The sequence below is a fragment of the Misgurnus anguillicaudatus genome, chromosome 6, assembly GCF_027580225.2.
Source record: "Misgurnus anguillicaudatus chromosome 6, ASM2758022v2, whole genome shotgun sequence".
Taxonomy (NCBI): Eukaryota; Metazoa; Chordata; class Actinopteri; order Cypriniformes; family Cobitidae; genus Misgurnus; species Misgurnus anguillicaudatus.
Window position 1 is genome coordinate 22,747,997 of NC_073342.2, and position 16,974 is coordinate 22,764,970.

The 16,974-nt window shown below is 37.7% G+C and overlaps 1 protein-coding gene across 3 annotated transcripts in view; it reads right to left on the reverse strand.

Moving 5' to 3' along the window:
* The window catches only part of grm8b (glutamate receptor, metabotropic 8b), a 176,881-nt gene that overhangs the window by 119,823 nt on the left and 40,084 nt on the right, over window positions 1–16,974 (reverse strand). For all 3 annotated transcript variants that reach the window (XM_055192033.2, XM_055192032.2, XM_055192034.2), the window contains exon 3: window positions 564–780. In XM_055192033.2, the coding sequence (XP_055048008.1) occupies window positions 564–780 (217 nt within the window). The remainder of the gene's footprint in view (window positions 1–563; window positions 781–16,974) is intronic.

Consider the following 16,974-nt stretch of genomic DNA (forward strand, 5'->3'; position numbering starts at 1 on the left):
GGCTAAATGCTTACACATTCACGACGCGCTGCAAAAAAATTAAGTGCACGCATTGAAGAAAGATGGGTATGTATTCATTTGTCTAAGTTGAGGAAAGAACATAGTAAAATATTGAAAACAGTGGTGTTTTCCTTTAAGAAATGTATATCTGATCCTCGTTTACATTTTTAGATTTCAAAATATATGGATGCATTACATGCATCAATACGCGTGTGCGTATGCGCCCCCCACACATTCTATAACCACTGCACCTCTCCGATGAATTAGTGCATTACCATCGCGGTGGTAAAATAGTGCCCCGGTCAAAGCCCTACTATATATACGTTTTAAAGGTACAGATTTGAAAAAGCAAAAACAGTATATAAGTCGAAAAGGTCACGTAAAGCTACAGTGTATTATGAACTATACAAGAAAACTTGCTACAAATGTTACAAACTGTAAATGCTACAATGGTGTAAAAATAACCCATTCAACCCAAAGCTACATCCCACCAGCTTAAGAGAAAAAAATGCATCTGCTTCAGGACTGAATTCAGAGAAATAAGATGTTCTTTAAAAGCTCACCGGATTCTCTGGAGATCTGGACAAAAGCCTCCACGCCGCTTTCTCCGTAATTCCCCTCGGATGCTAATGTGGAGACATAGTTCCAGCCCATGGCAGTCACGATGTCCAGCATGGCTTGAGCCTGGTAAGAGTCGGGTGGCACAACCCGGGAGAAAAAGTCGTACCGGGTATTATCGCTCAGTTCTGGTGCTGTGGATGCATAGCTGATCTGAGGGATCTGTTAGAGGAGGAAAAGAATAAAGAGTGATGTAGGACAGGTTTCTAAAATTACGCACTTTACAATCCAATGCCAAAATATCAAGTTCTTAAAGAAACAGTCCACTCATGACTTTTTGCTGCTAATGCAATTAATTAAAACTAGGGACAGCTGTGGTCACCATTCACTTTCACTCTATGCAATCTTGGATATTCTGCTATATAACTACCAAAAAGGAGCCATGAAAATATAAAAGTTTCTTGCTTCCTACAAAAGCAAGAGTTAGTCATTAAATTTTGCCTGCAGCTACACGGATGATGCAGGACCAATTAAAGCAAGCAAAGACCTCAAGCTGTGGTCATACATATGCAACCTGCAGATCCACTTTTGCCCAAAGCTATTGATCCAAAATATACATCCAACCTGTGTGCAGCCTCTAAAAGTGAAACAAGACCAAGTACCAAAAACCAAGACGGGAGGTAAAGCCCCTGCCAGCATGAAGAGTTGGGTAATGGCTTCTGGTGGCGATTGATGGTGTGATTGATTTCTCCTCACCCAAAAGGCCAGGCTGTCAGGTGGAGCCCAAGAGGCTTCGCTCATCAGAATTCATCACAACAGCGAAGCAGAGAACCAGGCCGCAATACAAATGCCACGCGCCGGCAAATCAGGTACTGACACAACAACCGACTGCAGGCTTGTAAGTACAAATGTCATGGATGTGTCGACATTGAAGAACATGTTTGTGAAACAAATGTGTTTGTGCATGAGTGAGCAAAGGGCTTATATGTTATTTCCTACATCCACATGTAGCAGATTATAGCTTAAATGCCAACACAAGGTTAGACTCACACTTTAAAGTCACAATGAAATGAAAAACTTTTTTGGAATGTTGTGCTATTTTTTACAAATGACTTATCTGTATGCTTCATTATTTTAAAAAAAATCCCCTTATAATATTTAATCAAAAATAAAAATCTCCTCCCCTGGAGCCATGGAAAAAAAACCGAAGCCATTAGCAAATAGCAACATGACCCAACTATCCAATCAATTATCGATGGACAAATGCAACTCCCACCCTACCTCTTTTTACTTCAGAAGCCGTTTCACTCAGATATGCGTCACAACAGGAAAAATAAGACAATCTGTTTTATTAAAATATGTTAAAGGAAAACACCACCGTTTTCAATGTTTTGCTGTGTTCTTGCCTCAACTTGGACGAATTGGTGCATACCTTTCTTTTTTCGGTGCGTGCACTTGATCTTTGTGCGGCGCGTCGTGACTGTGTTGGCATTTAGCCTAGCCCCATTCGTTCCTTGGGATCCAGGCAGGGATGGGTTTGGATGACACCAGGCACTTCCATGTTTTCCCTATTTAAAGACTGTTACATGAGTAGTTACACGAGTAAGTATGGTGGCACAAAATAAAACTTTTGTTTGGAGCCATAGAAATGAATGGGGCTAGGCTAAATGCTAACACATTTAAGAAGCACCGTACAAAGATTAAGTGCACGTATTGAAAAAAGATAGGTATGTATTAATTCATCTAAGTTGAGGTAAGAACATAGTAAAATATTTAAAAAACGGTGATGTTTACCTTTAATTAAAATATGTCTGTTTGCTTTACTCTTAGGATCGTTAGTTTGCCGAAAAATTTAAATGTTGTCATCATTTACTCACCCTCAATTTGTTTCAAACCTGTAGCGATCTCTTTGTTCTACTGAATACAAAGAAAGAGGTTTTGAAAAAATTTTGTAACCAAGCAGATCTGGGGCACCATTGACTTCCATAATAGGAAAAAATAATACTATGGAAGTGAATGGTGCCCCAAACATGTTTGGTTATTACCATTTTCAAAATATCTTCCTTATGTTCAGCACAACAAAAAATGTATTCCTGCTTGAATAACCCTTTGATATTTATTTTCTAATAAAAAACTTCTCGTGCAAGTGCATCTATGTAAACAGATTTTAATTTGCTTTAAAAGTCCAAATTATTTTTCTGGCATGCCAAAATTGCTTTCAAAAGAACCTTGTGCATGTTTTGCTGTTTATCTGAGAAAAGTGTCTTGGATGGCTCATTGGCTTACGTTAAAGATATTGGTCAACGATTTAAACTTTACCCTCAAGGTCATATCTAAAACATTTCACTTATCTTCAAGTATCAAGAGTTTTGGTCTTTTCAAATGGCTCTCTACACACTTAACCTTCAGTGTCTAAGTTTTGATGCACAGAAAAGGTTAAACCCTTGAATTGATGCCTGTGGAATTCAATTTCACGGTCATGTTTTGAGTTTAATAAAATATTACAGACCCACAAAAAGATGCAGAAGAGACCAAAATGATCTTTGAAAAGCATCCACAAGGGAAATCAAATCTGATGCTTTTGGTAAAATAATACTGCTGATGGGGAGAAGCAAATTAACCTTCATAAGCATCGCAGTAAACCACTTCTTCATACAACGCCATTCAGAAATGCAAAACAGTTTGCAATCTCCATTGTAAATTATGCTGTGGATAACTTTCAGATCGGGAAAGCATAATGTGTGATTAGGCAATACGAAGGCTCAATGGATATAAATCATTCTCTTTAATTAAATTTATAAGAGGGCCAGATTCTTCAAACGAAAACTTAGGTGTAAAAATGTTTCAGTGTAGTTATCGAACATGAAAAACTAAGCTAAACATTATTACTGTGCTAATTAACGTTAAGCTAATAAGGGATGTTTAATTCAAATTCATTACGGCCTGGCCTTAGAGGTCTGGCTGGAAGCAAATTAAATAAGTTACACTTAATATAAAATGATAAATGATGTTTTTTAATACTGTTTTTAAACAAAAAGCAGAAGATGAACATTTGTGAGATCTGCTTAAGCCCCTATCTTTAACAGAAAGAATAGAGCTGAAATATACATAATAAAAAAACAAACGTCTTGATTTAAGCCTCTTATTCAGTGATAAAATAATCCTTTAATTGTTCTGAAAGTATTTAAAGTAGAAAATAAATAGAGTCAGTAATTTTTTAAGCAATTTTTAGATAAGTTTGCATTGGTAAACAGAAAATTATTTTGATTGAACAATGTTGATAATACACATTCCAGAAAAAAGTACAAAAGTCATTGGGGAGGTACCTTTTCAAAAAGTAATATAGGTACCTCAAAGGTGCATACTGGTACCTCAAAGGTACATATCTATACCAAAATGGTACTGTATAGACAATTTCATTGGACGCACATGCGTCCTCGTGGTTACACTACTAAACCGAAGTGAACATCCGGTCTGTATTTATTTATCGGTCTGGCTAGTGGCTAAACTGATCTTTAAAAGAAATACCTTGTCGAAAATAAAATGTTTTGGTTTGCTAAAGATGAGGGAAGATGATGAGCATGGATCACACTGTGCAGAGAGGTTTGGCAGCCAGGCAAGTATTCAAGGAACTAGCTAACATTGTACACATTAATTTAATAACGTTAGAATATAATTTACTTACTGTCATTAGTTTTGCCTTGTTATCAGTGCCGGTCCTAGATGCTGGGGGGCCCTAAGCAAAGCTTTGTGAGGGGCCCTCTGTCAGTGCATTCAGACCCTGATAGCATAGCACACATACATCTCGGAGACGTCTATTTGATGTCTGCGTTTACATCTGCAAGATGTCTTATTTAAATTGTTTTCTCATCTGCAATACGTCTGTGAGACGTCTCCTAAAAGATGTCATATAGACATATTGAAGATGTCTGCAAGACATTTTTGATTTAGAATGTATGTAAAGCAGCTCTTTTCCTTTATAAGATGTTTTTACACACCAGATGTATTCCAGATCTCCAGATCTTTACCAGACATCTTACAGACGTACCTGTGCTATCTGGGTAAAACCCAGTCAATGTTGCTGTTAGTTAGTTGTTAACTAACCACATAGTGTATTATCTTATAGCTGTATAATATTCCCATATGCACATTACTTTGAAACCCTGACTGATAAACTTGCTGATTATAACATGAAACATGTATTTGCTGATAAGTTGTTTTGATTTAAAATGTGTTGTGAGAAGTACTAAAAAATTAACCTGATCTAAATGAATGTAATGAATCAAATTAAATTAAATATAAATACATACTGTTAATACACAGGGGTTAAATTGGGATTTGTTATGTGGGGGGGGGGGGGGCCCTGGGGGGCGGGGTACTTGGAGGGGTAACATGTTTAATACTGATGACAGCAAAGCCACTGGTGTGTTTCAATGACATTCTGGACCTCTGATAGGATTTGATAAGTTTCAGCTTTAAAAGAGCATTTCACCCGTAGAAACATTAATCTTTACTGAAAGTGTTATATTTGTAGTCGAAATGTAACATACATTTAGAATTTGGTGCCTATTTTACAGAGAAAAGGGGTGTTTGTAGTCTCACTCCCTCAACAAAGACATTGCACTTCCTTCTTTCAATGATGCAAAATGATGATTTTTACATCATTGAAAGAAGGATGTGCAACACTGAAATCTGTATTTCTCCTGTCTCAGCGGCAACTGAGCAAATGATGCACGACCATTTAAAAACATGACTGGAGTTCTAACTATACAAAGCTTAATGCAAATGGGTGAAGTGTCCCTTTAAAGCTGTCACAGAGGTTGACCCCAAATATTTTAAAAATAGTGTCTGATTTTAAATATTGCAAATCTATGAGTTTGACACCCTATATCCATTTGTTGCACATGTCATTATGCACAACTGATCAAACTTTAAAGGAAGTTAAAAGAATCAATCTCCTTGAATAATTCTAGGCATAAGATGCCCAAAAAGACTCAATTAACAAGATAAGGTACAACACACAGTACTGTATCAGCAACATGTCTTATAAATTAGCCATAGAGATTCCCTATGCTGGTCAGCAGCTACAATCATATAGTTAGGTTTGATTTGTGTAATCAAAATACATTATTTTATTATCTATACAATGAGTTATATCCAGTGTTATCCAGTTAACATACTGTAATTAAACGATTGACATATACTTTAATCCTTTACAAATTTCAAGTCTTCTATTAAGTTTTCTCGACGTGGGCACCATTCTTACCTCTCTCTCTCTCTCTCTCTCTCTCTCTCTCTCTCTCTCTCTCTCTCTCTCTCTCTCTCTCTCTCTCGTCAAATTATCCTGCACGAGAGCGCGTTCTTGAAGTTCAAAGGGAAAAGCGGGTGTTTTCGCGGCAATTGCGTCACCCAATTCGCGTCATTTGAATCGCCCCATGCTAGGACGCGTGTCTTTACATTGACTTAATCTGCTCGCGCAAATCCTTTATCTTGTTCCCTTGCTTCACGTTTTTTTCCCTTTATTCTGCTCCAGACGGATAGCTTTGTCTTTGTTTTAAATCAATGGTGGTCATATAATATGCGCATCGTTACCAAATCACTCTTCTGCGTCATGCACGCGGCCGTTTCTAAATTTGAAGGCTGCAACCTCCGGATCATGTCGCATATGCGCGCTGCATACGTCATCAAGCCTGATTTATTTAAGTTAAATAAGCATTTCATTTGCAAGTCATAAGCATAATATAACAATTAACCATTAACTAAGAATAATAGTCAACATTATAATTGTTAATATTCTAAAATACGTTTTTATGACGCATATGCAGCCTACAAATGTGACCTCCCCAGATAGCAATGAGTCGGCGGACCACCGGCGGTGCTCTGGCGGCAGTAAGCGTCATAAGGGCGTAATCACAAACAGGTCTGACGGCGGACCGCCGTGGCAGACGCTTTTGCATAAATTAAGCAGTCGGTCCGCCGGCTGCATGCTGGCGGCATCTCGCAACAAATGAGAGTGATGTATTCGGCGGCAAAAGTTTCATCCCCGCCAGCGGGACGCACCTATAGCCGACAGCTTGGGGCTGGCGGCATATAGAAGCCATGCGGATATTTTTTGCTATCTGGGTCTGAAGGCTGCAGCCTTCGGATTGAGAAACTGCCTGCATGTTGTCCGAGTACATATCAGTGATTTAAGAAATCATTAAGTATTTTTTAAAACCCGCACAAATTCGGAAGTTTGCAAATTATTTAAATTATAGCGTCTTGTTTTCATTAAACATAATAATAATTTTTCTTTGATATAATGGTTTTAAAAAATTCTGAGATCAAGGGGGCCCTCTAGTGGTGCGGGGCCCTATGCAAATTGCGTACTTTGCGTATAGGAAAGACCGGCACTGCGTGTTATCAGAAATAAACTACTGTAAAAAGACTTTGTTGTTATTGAGTCTATGTGGAAATCTACCGGAAGTTGCGTTTAGTCCACAAAAGCCGTTTTTTATGTTGTTGCTGCTGAAACCGTCTATACCGGTATATTAGGATCTTTTTAAAAGGTACCGCCCTGGTGACAACTTTTGTACCTTTTTTTTTTTTGATAATGTAGAACCCAACATAAACATCTGCAGATGTACTGTTACTTCATTTCACGAGCAATATAGATCCTGAACAAAAATAGACACATCAGTTTAGCATCTGAAACTGAGAATTAAATCATATATTCCTATGCCCAGGGCTCCAGACTAACTTTTTTCACTAGGAGCACAGTAGCCCCCAACTGAAAATTTTAGGGGCGCAACCAGAAATTTTTGGGGCACACACCGTAAATCAACATGCCAACCAAATATTCACATTTCTACTAATTTCCACTGTATTACTAATAAATACTTTGATGATAGATGGAGAAAGTACAATGTGCCGAATTCAGTGTCACATCACAAAAAAAAGGTCAAATTTACTGGTTGCACATGTGCGACTGGATGTAAAATTCAGTGGCACACTCTCAAATTTTGGTGGCAGTCTGGAGCCCTGTATGCATTCTACTTTAAAAGTTTCGTTTTGGTTATTGACTTTTTTTAAGTATATCACTGTAATTGTAGATAACTACAATAAATATCTGTGTCTAAATATTACTTGATCATCAAAATTGGTCAGAAGGTTGCATAGAAGTGTTTATTGAATCAAATATGAGCCACAAGCTGAAGAGCCCTGGGTGAAGATATAAAGCTTATTTGTTTACTTCGTTTATAGAAAAGTGTCAAAAGTTCAAGAACGAGAAAATAGTTTAAAGCAATTGCAACAAACATCAGCCAAAATTGGCAGTTTCACAAATAACACCATGATTTTACGGTCTGAAATTTTGCTTTTTCGTGCCTGCGTTAATACTGGAAGCTATTGTCTCCTGTTTGGGAGGAGGAGAATGACAGTGAAAGAATGTCCTGGAATTTAAAGAGCACCTATTTCATTGCTTAAAACATATTTTGTGTTTTTGTATTTGGTATAAAAGAATGTGTTTGCGTGGTTTATGGTTAAAAACACAGTATTTTCCACATACCGTACATTTTTCTACAGCAGCTCCAGATTTCACTCTCTTCCTGAAGTGCCGTGATTTGAAAAGCTCTGTGTCCCTGATTGGTCAACTAATCTGTACGTTGTAATTTGTCTGAATACCTCTAACGTTTACCTGCGTCGCTCCTTACCATGTTTGAAAGATTCGTTCACAATGCTATGCTAACAGGAGTCCAAGCGGGAGGAATTATGACAATGTCTGTCTTCTCTACGTCACCAATTCCAGGACGTAAACTGTTGCCTACAATCTGTCTGTTTGTTGTAGTACAAGAAAAGAGATTTACGTTTGAGACGATAACTCGTGTCATCGTTTACTTTGGGGTCTGTACCTTTTGCATATCGTTAACAAGTACTAATACACACCTACACACCAAATGAAATGTTAAAACGTGAATCGGACCATAAGTGCTCTTTAAAGCTGCCATCTTTGCCTCTATATCGCCATCTCCGTTTGAAATATACACTGTAAAATATTTTCTGTAATTATGCAGATGGTTGCCAGTAACTTACTGTAGAAGATAAAGACTGAACATGTTTCATGTTCATTTAACTTTGAACAAACTGTTGCCAGTAAATAAAATAAATGTAAAATCTACAATAAGTTACTGGCAGCTAGTTGCCAGTAATACCCAGTAATACTATAATTTCTACAGATTTTTTTACAGTGTAACTTTGCAGGTTTCTACTTAAACATTCGTTAAAAAAAACAACTGACGTTTCCCACAAAATCCGACCTGACAGCTCAAATTATAAACTATTGTTATAAGCTTATTGCTGTGAATTAGAAGAAGACAGATTGAACACTGAATGTTTATGTGCTCAGTAACTGCTCATTTGTAAAAAAAAAAAAAAAACTGCTCATTTGTTGTTCATTGTAAATCAAAAAAAAGTTACGAATTGCAGCTGTAAGATTTTTTTAAGAATGCACTACATGGTTTGTACTTTATATTGCCTACGAAGGGGTACTCCAACACAACATATTCAGAGATCCAAAGTTGGATATTAAAGGTCCCGTTCTTTCTGTGTTTTTAAAAACTTTGATTGTGTTACAGTGCGCAATATAACATGTATTCATGTTTCACATGTAAAAAAAATCGCAATTTACTTATCTGAATAGCGCTCTTTTCACTGTCCTGAAAACGGGCTGACGTCTTCCTTGTTCTATGAAGTCCCTCCTTCAGAAATACGTATTGAGTTCTGATTGTGTAGTTTTTTCGTGTGTTGTGAATCGATAGCAGCTTAGCTTGACGTTAGCTTAGCTTGACGTTAGCTTAGCTGGTGACTGACGTATTCCTGTGGGCGGAGTTTAGTAAAAAAACTGTTCTACTGATGTCATTAAAGCAGGAAGTAGAGGGCTGTTGTCCAAACAGGCAGTTCGCTGTAGGCTTTGAAAGGCAAATTCTGTTAAAAAAAATATATCGCCTGGCAGTGAACTTTGAGCTTTATCATTTTGCAGGTTTTATTAATGCTATTATAGCAACATTACACACTAACTAGGGTTTAAAAAATGGGATCTGAAATAACGTGACCTTTAATCAATTAAACAGCTTGACACTAAAGACGTGGGTAGTGTCCGAAATAGTCCCCAATACTCTCTTTCATTATTCCCTACATAAGTCAACTAATATAGTTCACTCGAATGAGTAAATGAAAACAAGTGAGTGAATTCAGACACTGCATCCTGGGCACCATCTTCAGCCATTAATTTGGCACGAGAATTCATTTGGCGCTAACCTCAGTGGAGTATTGGCTAGCTTTGAGGATACATCTGTTGTACACTTATTATTGCAGTGGTTGAAAATGAAAAAGTGCACTCATTATTGTCCACTACGATTTCGGACAACACTAAAATGGATGTTCACTCAAAAAGCGCACTATTTAAGGGTATAGGGGCCTTTTTCGGACGCAGAATGCTAAAATTGGATGCTGTGGGAAGTCCTACTGAGCCAATCATTTTTCGATATCGTAAATTATTGTGCATTTATGAAACCAGTATAAAAAATGAGCTTATGCATAAAAGACAAAAACGAGTGAAAATCTGTTTTTTTGATAGTTAACTAATCTAAAGAAAGTTTTTGAGATGTTTATCCTTTCCAGATGCTCATTTAGCAAACAGCTGCCTAAGAGCAAGATAGCCAGCGAGTGAGCATCACAGATAAACCACTTTAAAATATAAATAGCTTGCAAAGCTTCCGTTTCAAAGTAACCCCCAACCAAACATCCATGAAATTAACATTGTGCAATTTTCAAGCTTTATATCCGAACATAAAGGCTTTTGTTTACCTGTTTTTATCGTCTTTATCGGAAAAGAAAGCACACCGTCGTGTGTATTTGCCTCCATAATAGAGCTGTCAAATCCGGAGAAGCACTGGACACTGATAGATTACATTTAGACAATACTAATTAACCCCTCGGTTGTCCTTTATTTAAAAACACTCCCTGAAAAAGAAGTGGAAGCAAATTGCTGCAGAGTGAGAGATGCCTGCGCTTAATCATTCACTCGCTCATTGCCCTTTTCTCTGACACATACAAATGCACACAGCTGTAATTATGTATTCACCGTTTCTCAAAGAAAGTTTCGTTAAATGTTGCAAAGCTACAGGACAATACCGTGCCGTTTGTTGGACACAGCGTCCTATTCAGGTGCCAAGTTACTGTAGATCTGCATGTAGATATTACAGATCGGATATAATTAATTATACATCAGATCTGGTTGCAAAGCTTTTTGTAAATATGTATCAGGTTTAAGTTCTTAATACCAGGTTTAATCTGCCAAGGTGATATTTATTTAGCGATCATGTTGTTGTCTCAGGATGGCGTCATCGCTGTTTGATCTTGAGCACAGTGTTAAAATGTCAGAGTTATTTGTTTGACAGACAGGTGTCAACCTACAATCCGCTTAAGTGAGAAAGACAAAATGGAGAGGTTACAGCAGATCTGCGATTTTATATGTTAGACTTGGTCACATGAGACCCTCAATTGCAGGTTTGTTGAGTACTGCATGTGCTTTCGTGGTATTCAAGTATTGGGAAGTTCCTACTTATTACTTTGGAAATCTCAATTACGGTGTGCTGTACGTTTGGGTGACTTTCGTTGGATTAAAATGGATTATTTGAACGTTGTAATAATTCTTAAAGACAAGATGCTGGAAGAACAAGCGCAAAAGGATGTGTATTAGGCGCATAATTGACGCTTTGTGTTTTATCATTTGCATGCTGCCACAAAGAATTATGGGAATGTGGTTTCGTCGCTTAAGCGTGTCAGCTCATAAACTAGCTAAATGAGCGTTTTCTGGCAAGCGGTAAAGCTGTTCTTCATCAACATAACAGAAAATCTGTACAAAGTACTTTGTAGAGTAAACGTTCACAATTAAATATAATTTATAACAGCAGCAGAAGCTTTTTCATAATTGACACGCCTCCAACTCGAGCGCTCAATTGTTACTAGCGGTAAAGAAATTATCAAAGTTTGGGGGACATTACAAACTTCAGTCCAGCTGACATCACTTCCTGTTGTTTATGTGAAAAGCTATAAAAATTAAAACACTGAAAACATTGTATACACGCCATGTCAAAATATACACTCACCTTAAGGATTATTAGGAACACCATAGTTATACTGTGTTTGACCCCCTTTCATTTTCAGAACTGCCTTAATTCTACGTGGCATTGATTCAACAAGGTGCTGAAAGCATTCTTTAGAAATGTTGGCCCATATTGATAGGATAGCATCTTGCAGTTTATGGAGATTTGTGGGATGCACATCCAGGCCATGAAGCTCCCGTTCCACCACATCCCAAAGATGCTCTATTGGGTTAAGATCTGGTGACTGTGGGGGCCATTTTAGTACAGTGAACTCATTGTCATGTTCAAGAAACCAATTTGAAATGATTCAAGCTTTATGACATGGTGCATTATCCTGCTGGAAGTAGCCATCAGAGGATGGGTACATGGTGGTCATAAAGGGATGGACATGGTCAGAAACAATGCTCAGGTAGGCCGTGGCATTTAAACAATGCACAATTGACACTAAGGGGCCTAAAGTGTGCCAAGAAAACATCCTGCACACCATTACACTACCACCACCAGCCTGCACAGTGGTAACAAGGCATGATGGATCCTTGTTTTCATTCTGTTTACCCTAAATTCTGACTCTACCATCTGAATGTCTCAACAGAAGTCGAGACTCATCAGACCAGGCAACATTTTTTCGGTCTTCAACGGTACAATTTTGGTGAGCTTGTGCAAATTGTAGCCACTTTTTCCTATTTATAGTGGAGATGAGTGGTACCCGGTGGGGTCTCCTGCTGTTGTAGCCCATCCACCTCAAGGTTGTGCGTGTTGTGGCTTCACAAATGCTTTGCTGCATACCTCGGTTGTAACGAGTGGTTATTTCAGTCAAAGTTGCTCTTCTATCAGCTTGAATCAGTCGGCTCATTCTCCTCTGACCTCTAGCATCAACAAGGCATTTTTGCGCACAGGACTGCGCATACTGTATGTTTTTCCCTTTTCACACCATTCTTTGTAAACCCTAGAAATGGTTGTGCGTGAAAATCGTAGTAACTGAGCAGATTGTGAAATACTCAGACCAGCCCGTCTGGCACCAACAACCATGCCATGCTCAAAATTGCTTAAATCACCTTTCTTTCCCATTTTGACATTCAGTTTGTAGTTCAGGAGATTGTCTTGACCAGGACCACACCCCTAAATGGATTAAAGCAACGGCCATGTGATTGGTTGATTAGATAATTGCATTAATGAGAAATTGAACAGGTGCTTCTAATAATCCTTTAGGTGAGTGATATGCCACCTTTTACGTGCCTGAACACATCACGATTATCACAGTTGAGCTTTCTAACACGAAGCCTATAGTCGTTAAGATTGACACCATATCTGAAGCTCTATTCTAAATCAGACTAAATCATACATTTAGAAACTGTAAGGTATCACGCCGAGCATCGTAGATAGTCTCACACGCGTTATCACCCCAAAGTCTTATATTCTAAAATTATACTCTCCACGACTATTTTTTTCTCAAGAGTTTGCCATGCAATTCTCACTCCGGCTCGGGCAACTTGCTTCTGCGGCTCTCAGACACGCAGCGTTTGTGAGCTGCCATTCGTGTGCCATTTACAGCCTCACACCTCTGCCTGTCATATAGTGCCGCTCTCTAGAGACTGCAAGCTTAGCTGCAAGTGTCGATTCATTCTTCTCGTACCGCCTTCATCTCGCAGACCGAGCAAATAAATGCGAGCGGAGAGTGAACGTTGTGTAATTCGAAGCCTAAAAGACCTAAATGGTTGACTAAAGATGGGACAAATATATAATGTACTGCTTTAAGACATCTCAACTTGTCCAGATAATAAATGCTGTTCGCTTAGGCAGAACATTTTTGCGGTTAATGTAACTGAAACAGAGATGATGAGATGAAGCATTAAACATCTAACAAGGGCTGTGAAAGTTAACACATTTACACATGTTTAATGGTATAACATTTTTTGCAGACACCAAAAGTGACTTATGGTGCATTCAAGCTATACATTTTATGAGCATGGTTGGATATTAAACCCACAACCTTTGTGCTGCTAACACAAACAGGGTTCCCACACCTTAGTTAACTTCAAATTCAAGAACCTTTCAAGGACTTTCCAGATGCAATACCCTCAAATTCAAGGACTAAATGTGGGGACACATTTCAACTGAGAGTAAAGTTACATCGTGTTACCTTTAAAGATACATTGTTACAGTTTCCTTTCGAGGGAACTCGCGCTGCATCACTGCGGTGACACTTTGGGGACGCCTTCAGAGGTAAGTGCATTTGAATGTGTATACCAAATTCAACCAATGGTGAGGCTTAACAACAGAGACAAGGAGACGCGGGAGCCAGGAAGTATATCGCTATCTGAAATATGCCAAAGACGGTGTTACAGGGACGCAGGAGGTATGGCAAGGGAGACGCAGAATCTGGTTCCCTTCTTTTCATGTGTCAAACACAACTATGCAAAAAAGCATTCTGGTGACATTCACACACAGAAGATATAAGCATTTAAAGCGAACAGTTTAGACGTGTGCTTAAAAAGTCTAGAATTTTTATGAAATTATCCTACACTACAGGGGTAATATGGATTTTTTCCAGAAATCTTTCTTGCATAAAATAGATTCAAGCACTTTCAATGACCTGTGTCTATGTATGTATATTTTCAACAACTTCCCAGGGCCTTGAATTATTTCCCCCAGATTCACAAACTTTCAAGGATTTCAAGGACCCGCGTGGGAACCCTGCACAAAGCTTTGCAAACTGTGATGTAAACTTGACATTGCGACTATTTCTTTTTTGTTTGCTTTAAAATATGGATGCATTCGCAATATTGGACACATTACATTTAATTGACGTGTTAATCAATTGGCAACCCTTGTTATAACACCAGACATCAAATACGTATCAGGGATGGCATGAGACTATTTGAATATATATGCCGAACAATAACAATACATTAACTGTATCACTTAAAGAGGACATTTCACAAGATTTTTTAAGATGTCAAATAAATCTTTTGTGTCACCAGAGTACATATGTGAAGTTTTTGCTCAAAATATTATATAGATAATTTATTATAGCATGTTAAAATTGCCACTTTGTGCCATTTTTTGGTGCATCCATTTAAATGCAAATGAGTTGATCTCTGTACTAAATGGCAGTGCCGTGGTTGGATAGTGCAGATTAAGGGGCGGTATTATCCCCTTCTGACATCACAAGGGGAGCCAAATTTCAATAAGCTATTTTTCACATTCTTGCAGAGAATGGTTTACCAAAACTAAATTACTGGGTTGATCTTTTTCACATTTTCTAGATTGATAAAAGCACTGGGGACCCAATTATAGCACTTAAACATGGAAAAGTCAGATTTTTATGATATGCCTCTTTTAATGCAAAAAAAAAAAAGTGTTTGACTGGCAGTGCTTTATTATAAGATTGAAAAAATTGAGGTTTTGTAAAATCAGTTATTAAATGGATCAATACAAAGTACTGTATACAGTCGCCCAATGTATCTGTTTTAAAAAATAAGGATGTGTACTATCCACTGTATTTTTATTCTGTATATTGAATTGATGAATAAGATAAAACGACATTATTAATCACCAACAACATCAACCATAAAATCTCACTCTGTGCTGACAGTATACTCATTTTCCAACAAAACAACAATATATCATTCAATACAGTTACAAACTTTGTACTAATCTATCATGTTTTAATACTTTTTGAATTATCTCACTACTCTATTTAATCCAAAAAAAGAAAACAGTTACTTTGGCAAAGGCAAATTTAATTAAAACTTTTCCATGCAAATGAAGTATTAGCTTTATATTAAACACTATATAAACATTTAGCCGTACAAGTCTTACTGTATGAACTCGATCAATTCACCAGTAAGATATCATTACCCTACATCACAATCTCTACCTGTTAACATATCCAATATAACATCTTATCCAGTCAATTTAACCTCATTTTCACACAACTCTGAAAACAAAAGAGCATTTAATCACAGGTTAAAACTGCTATAGTTAAAATCCCTGCTGTGTTTACAATGACTGCAGTCCAACCCACCTGAAAGTCCCTGCACAGTGTAACATCTAACGTCTACTAAAATAACAAAATCTATGAATAATATAACACACACAGCCCCAAAACACAAGAAACTAAACTAACCAAAGTACTATCATTAGAGAACAGAAAGCACTAATAGCTGACAAATAATTACTTACTATCGCAGACACGTACATGTAACCGTCTATAAATTTGCTCTTTCAACCTGATCTCATGCGAATTCACACTTATTTTCGAGTTTGCTAATACGTATGAATTCGTACAAATTGAACCAAATAAAAACGTATGATAAGAAAAAAGCAATAATAATACCCCACCCCTAACCCCGCCAAGAATTGTACAAAAATCGCCTTAATATTCATACCACTGCCATTAGATGTGTTGGTTTTCCATATTGGTAACACTTTATAGAAAGGTTTAGTTAACAACATAAACATGAACCAACAATAAATACTACTTGATTAGCATTAATTAATCTTTATGATATTTTTACTGTTTACTATTACAAATTTAAACTATAATGTAGTACCTTACATTATTTAATGCAGAACGAACAACAACACTGTATTTATATGAATAAACATTACAGATGCTGTATAATATACTAGTCATTGTTTATTCATATTAGCTAATCCATTAACTAGTGTTCGAATTGAGGGGGGGCTGCGGTGATCCCGGACATCCAATAAGACTTGACGGGACCCCCTATAAAGCACAAAAATATAAATTAGGGGGTCTCCTGTTTTTTATTAAAATTAAATTACTACATGAATTTAAAATTCTTATGCTGCGCTGCCACAAAGCGATACTGTCCATTATTTGTCCCAATTTTGCAATAAATAAATCCAAAAAAATTGTGTCTGAAATAAATGTAAACTCTCAAGTGCGCGGTGGTAGAGGCGGCAAAAAGAGCTATTTGTGCGTAGTTGGACGCTTTAACATTTGTGTTTACTCGCTTCATTAGCGCGTGAAAGTCTTGCGTGAAATTCTAGTCATTCGTGACATTCACACGGAAATTCACATCGTGGGAGGGTCTCCTGTGACTCCACTGAGACTCTGCTCGCTTCCTGTAATCACGTCACTACTACAGCAAGGTCCTGATTGGTTAACGCAGCGCAGAAATCTGCCGAAGTTCCGATTTTTCAACTCGCGCATTTTCCGCGGCAACGCTCTGCGCCGCAGGATGCCTATTCACGCCTTTGCATTGAATTAACATGTAAATCAGTCATGCTTGCCGCCTCTACC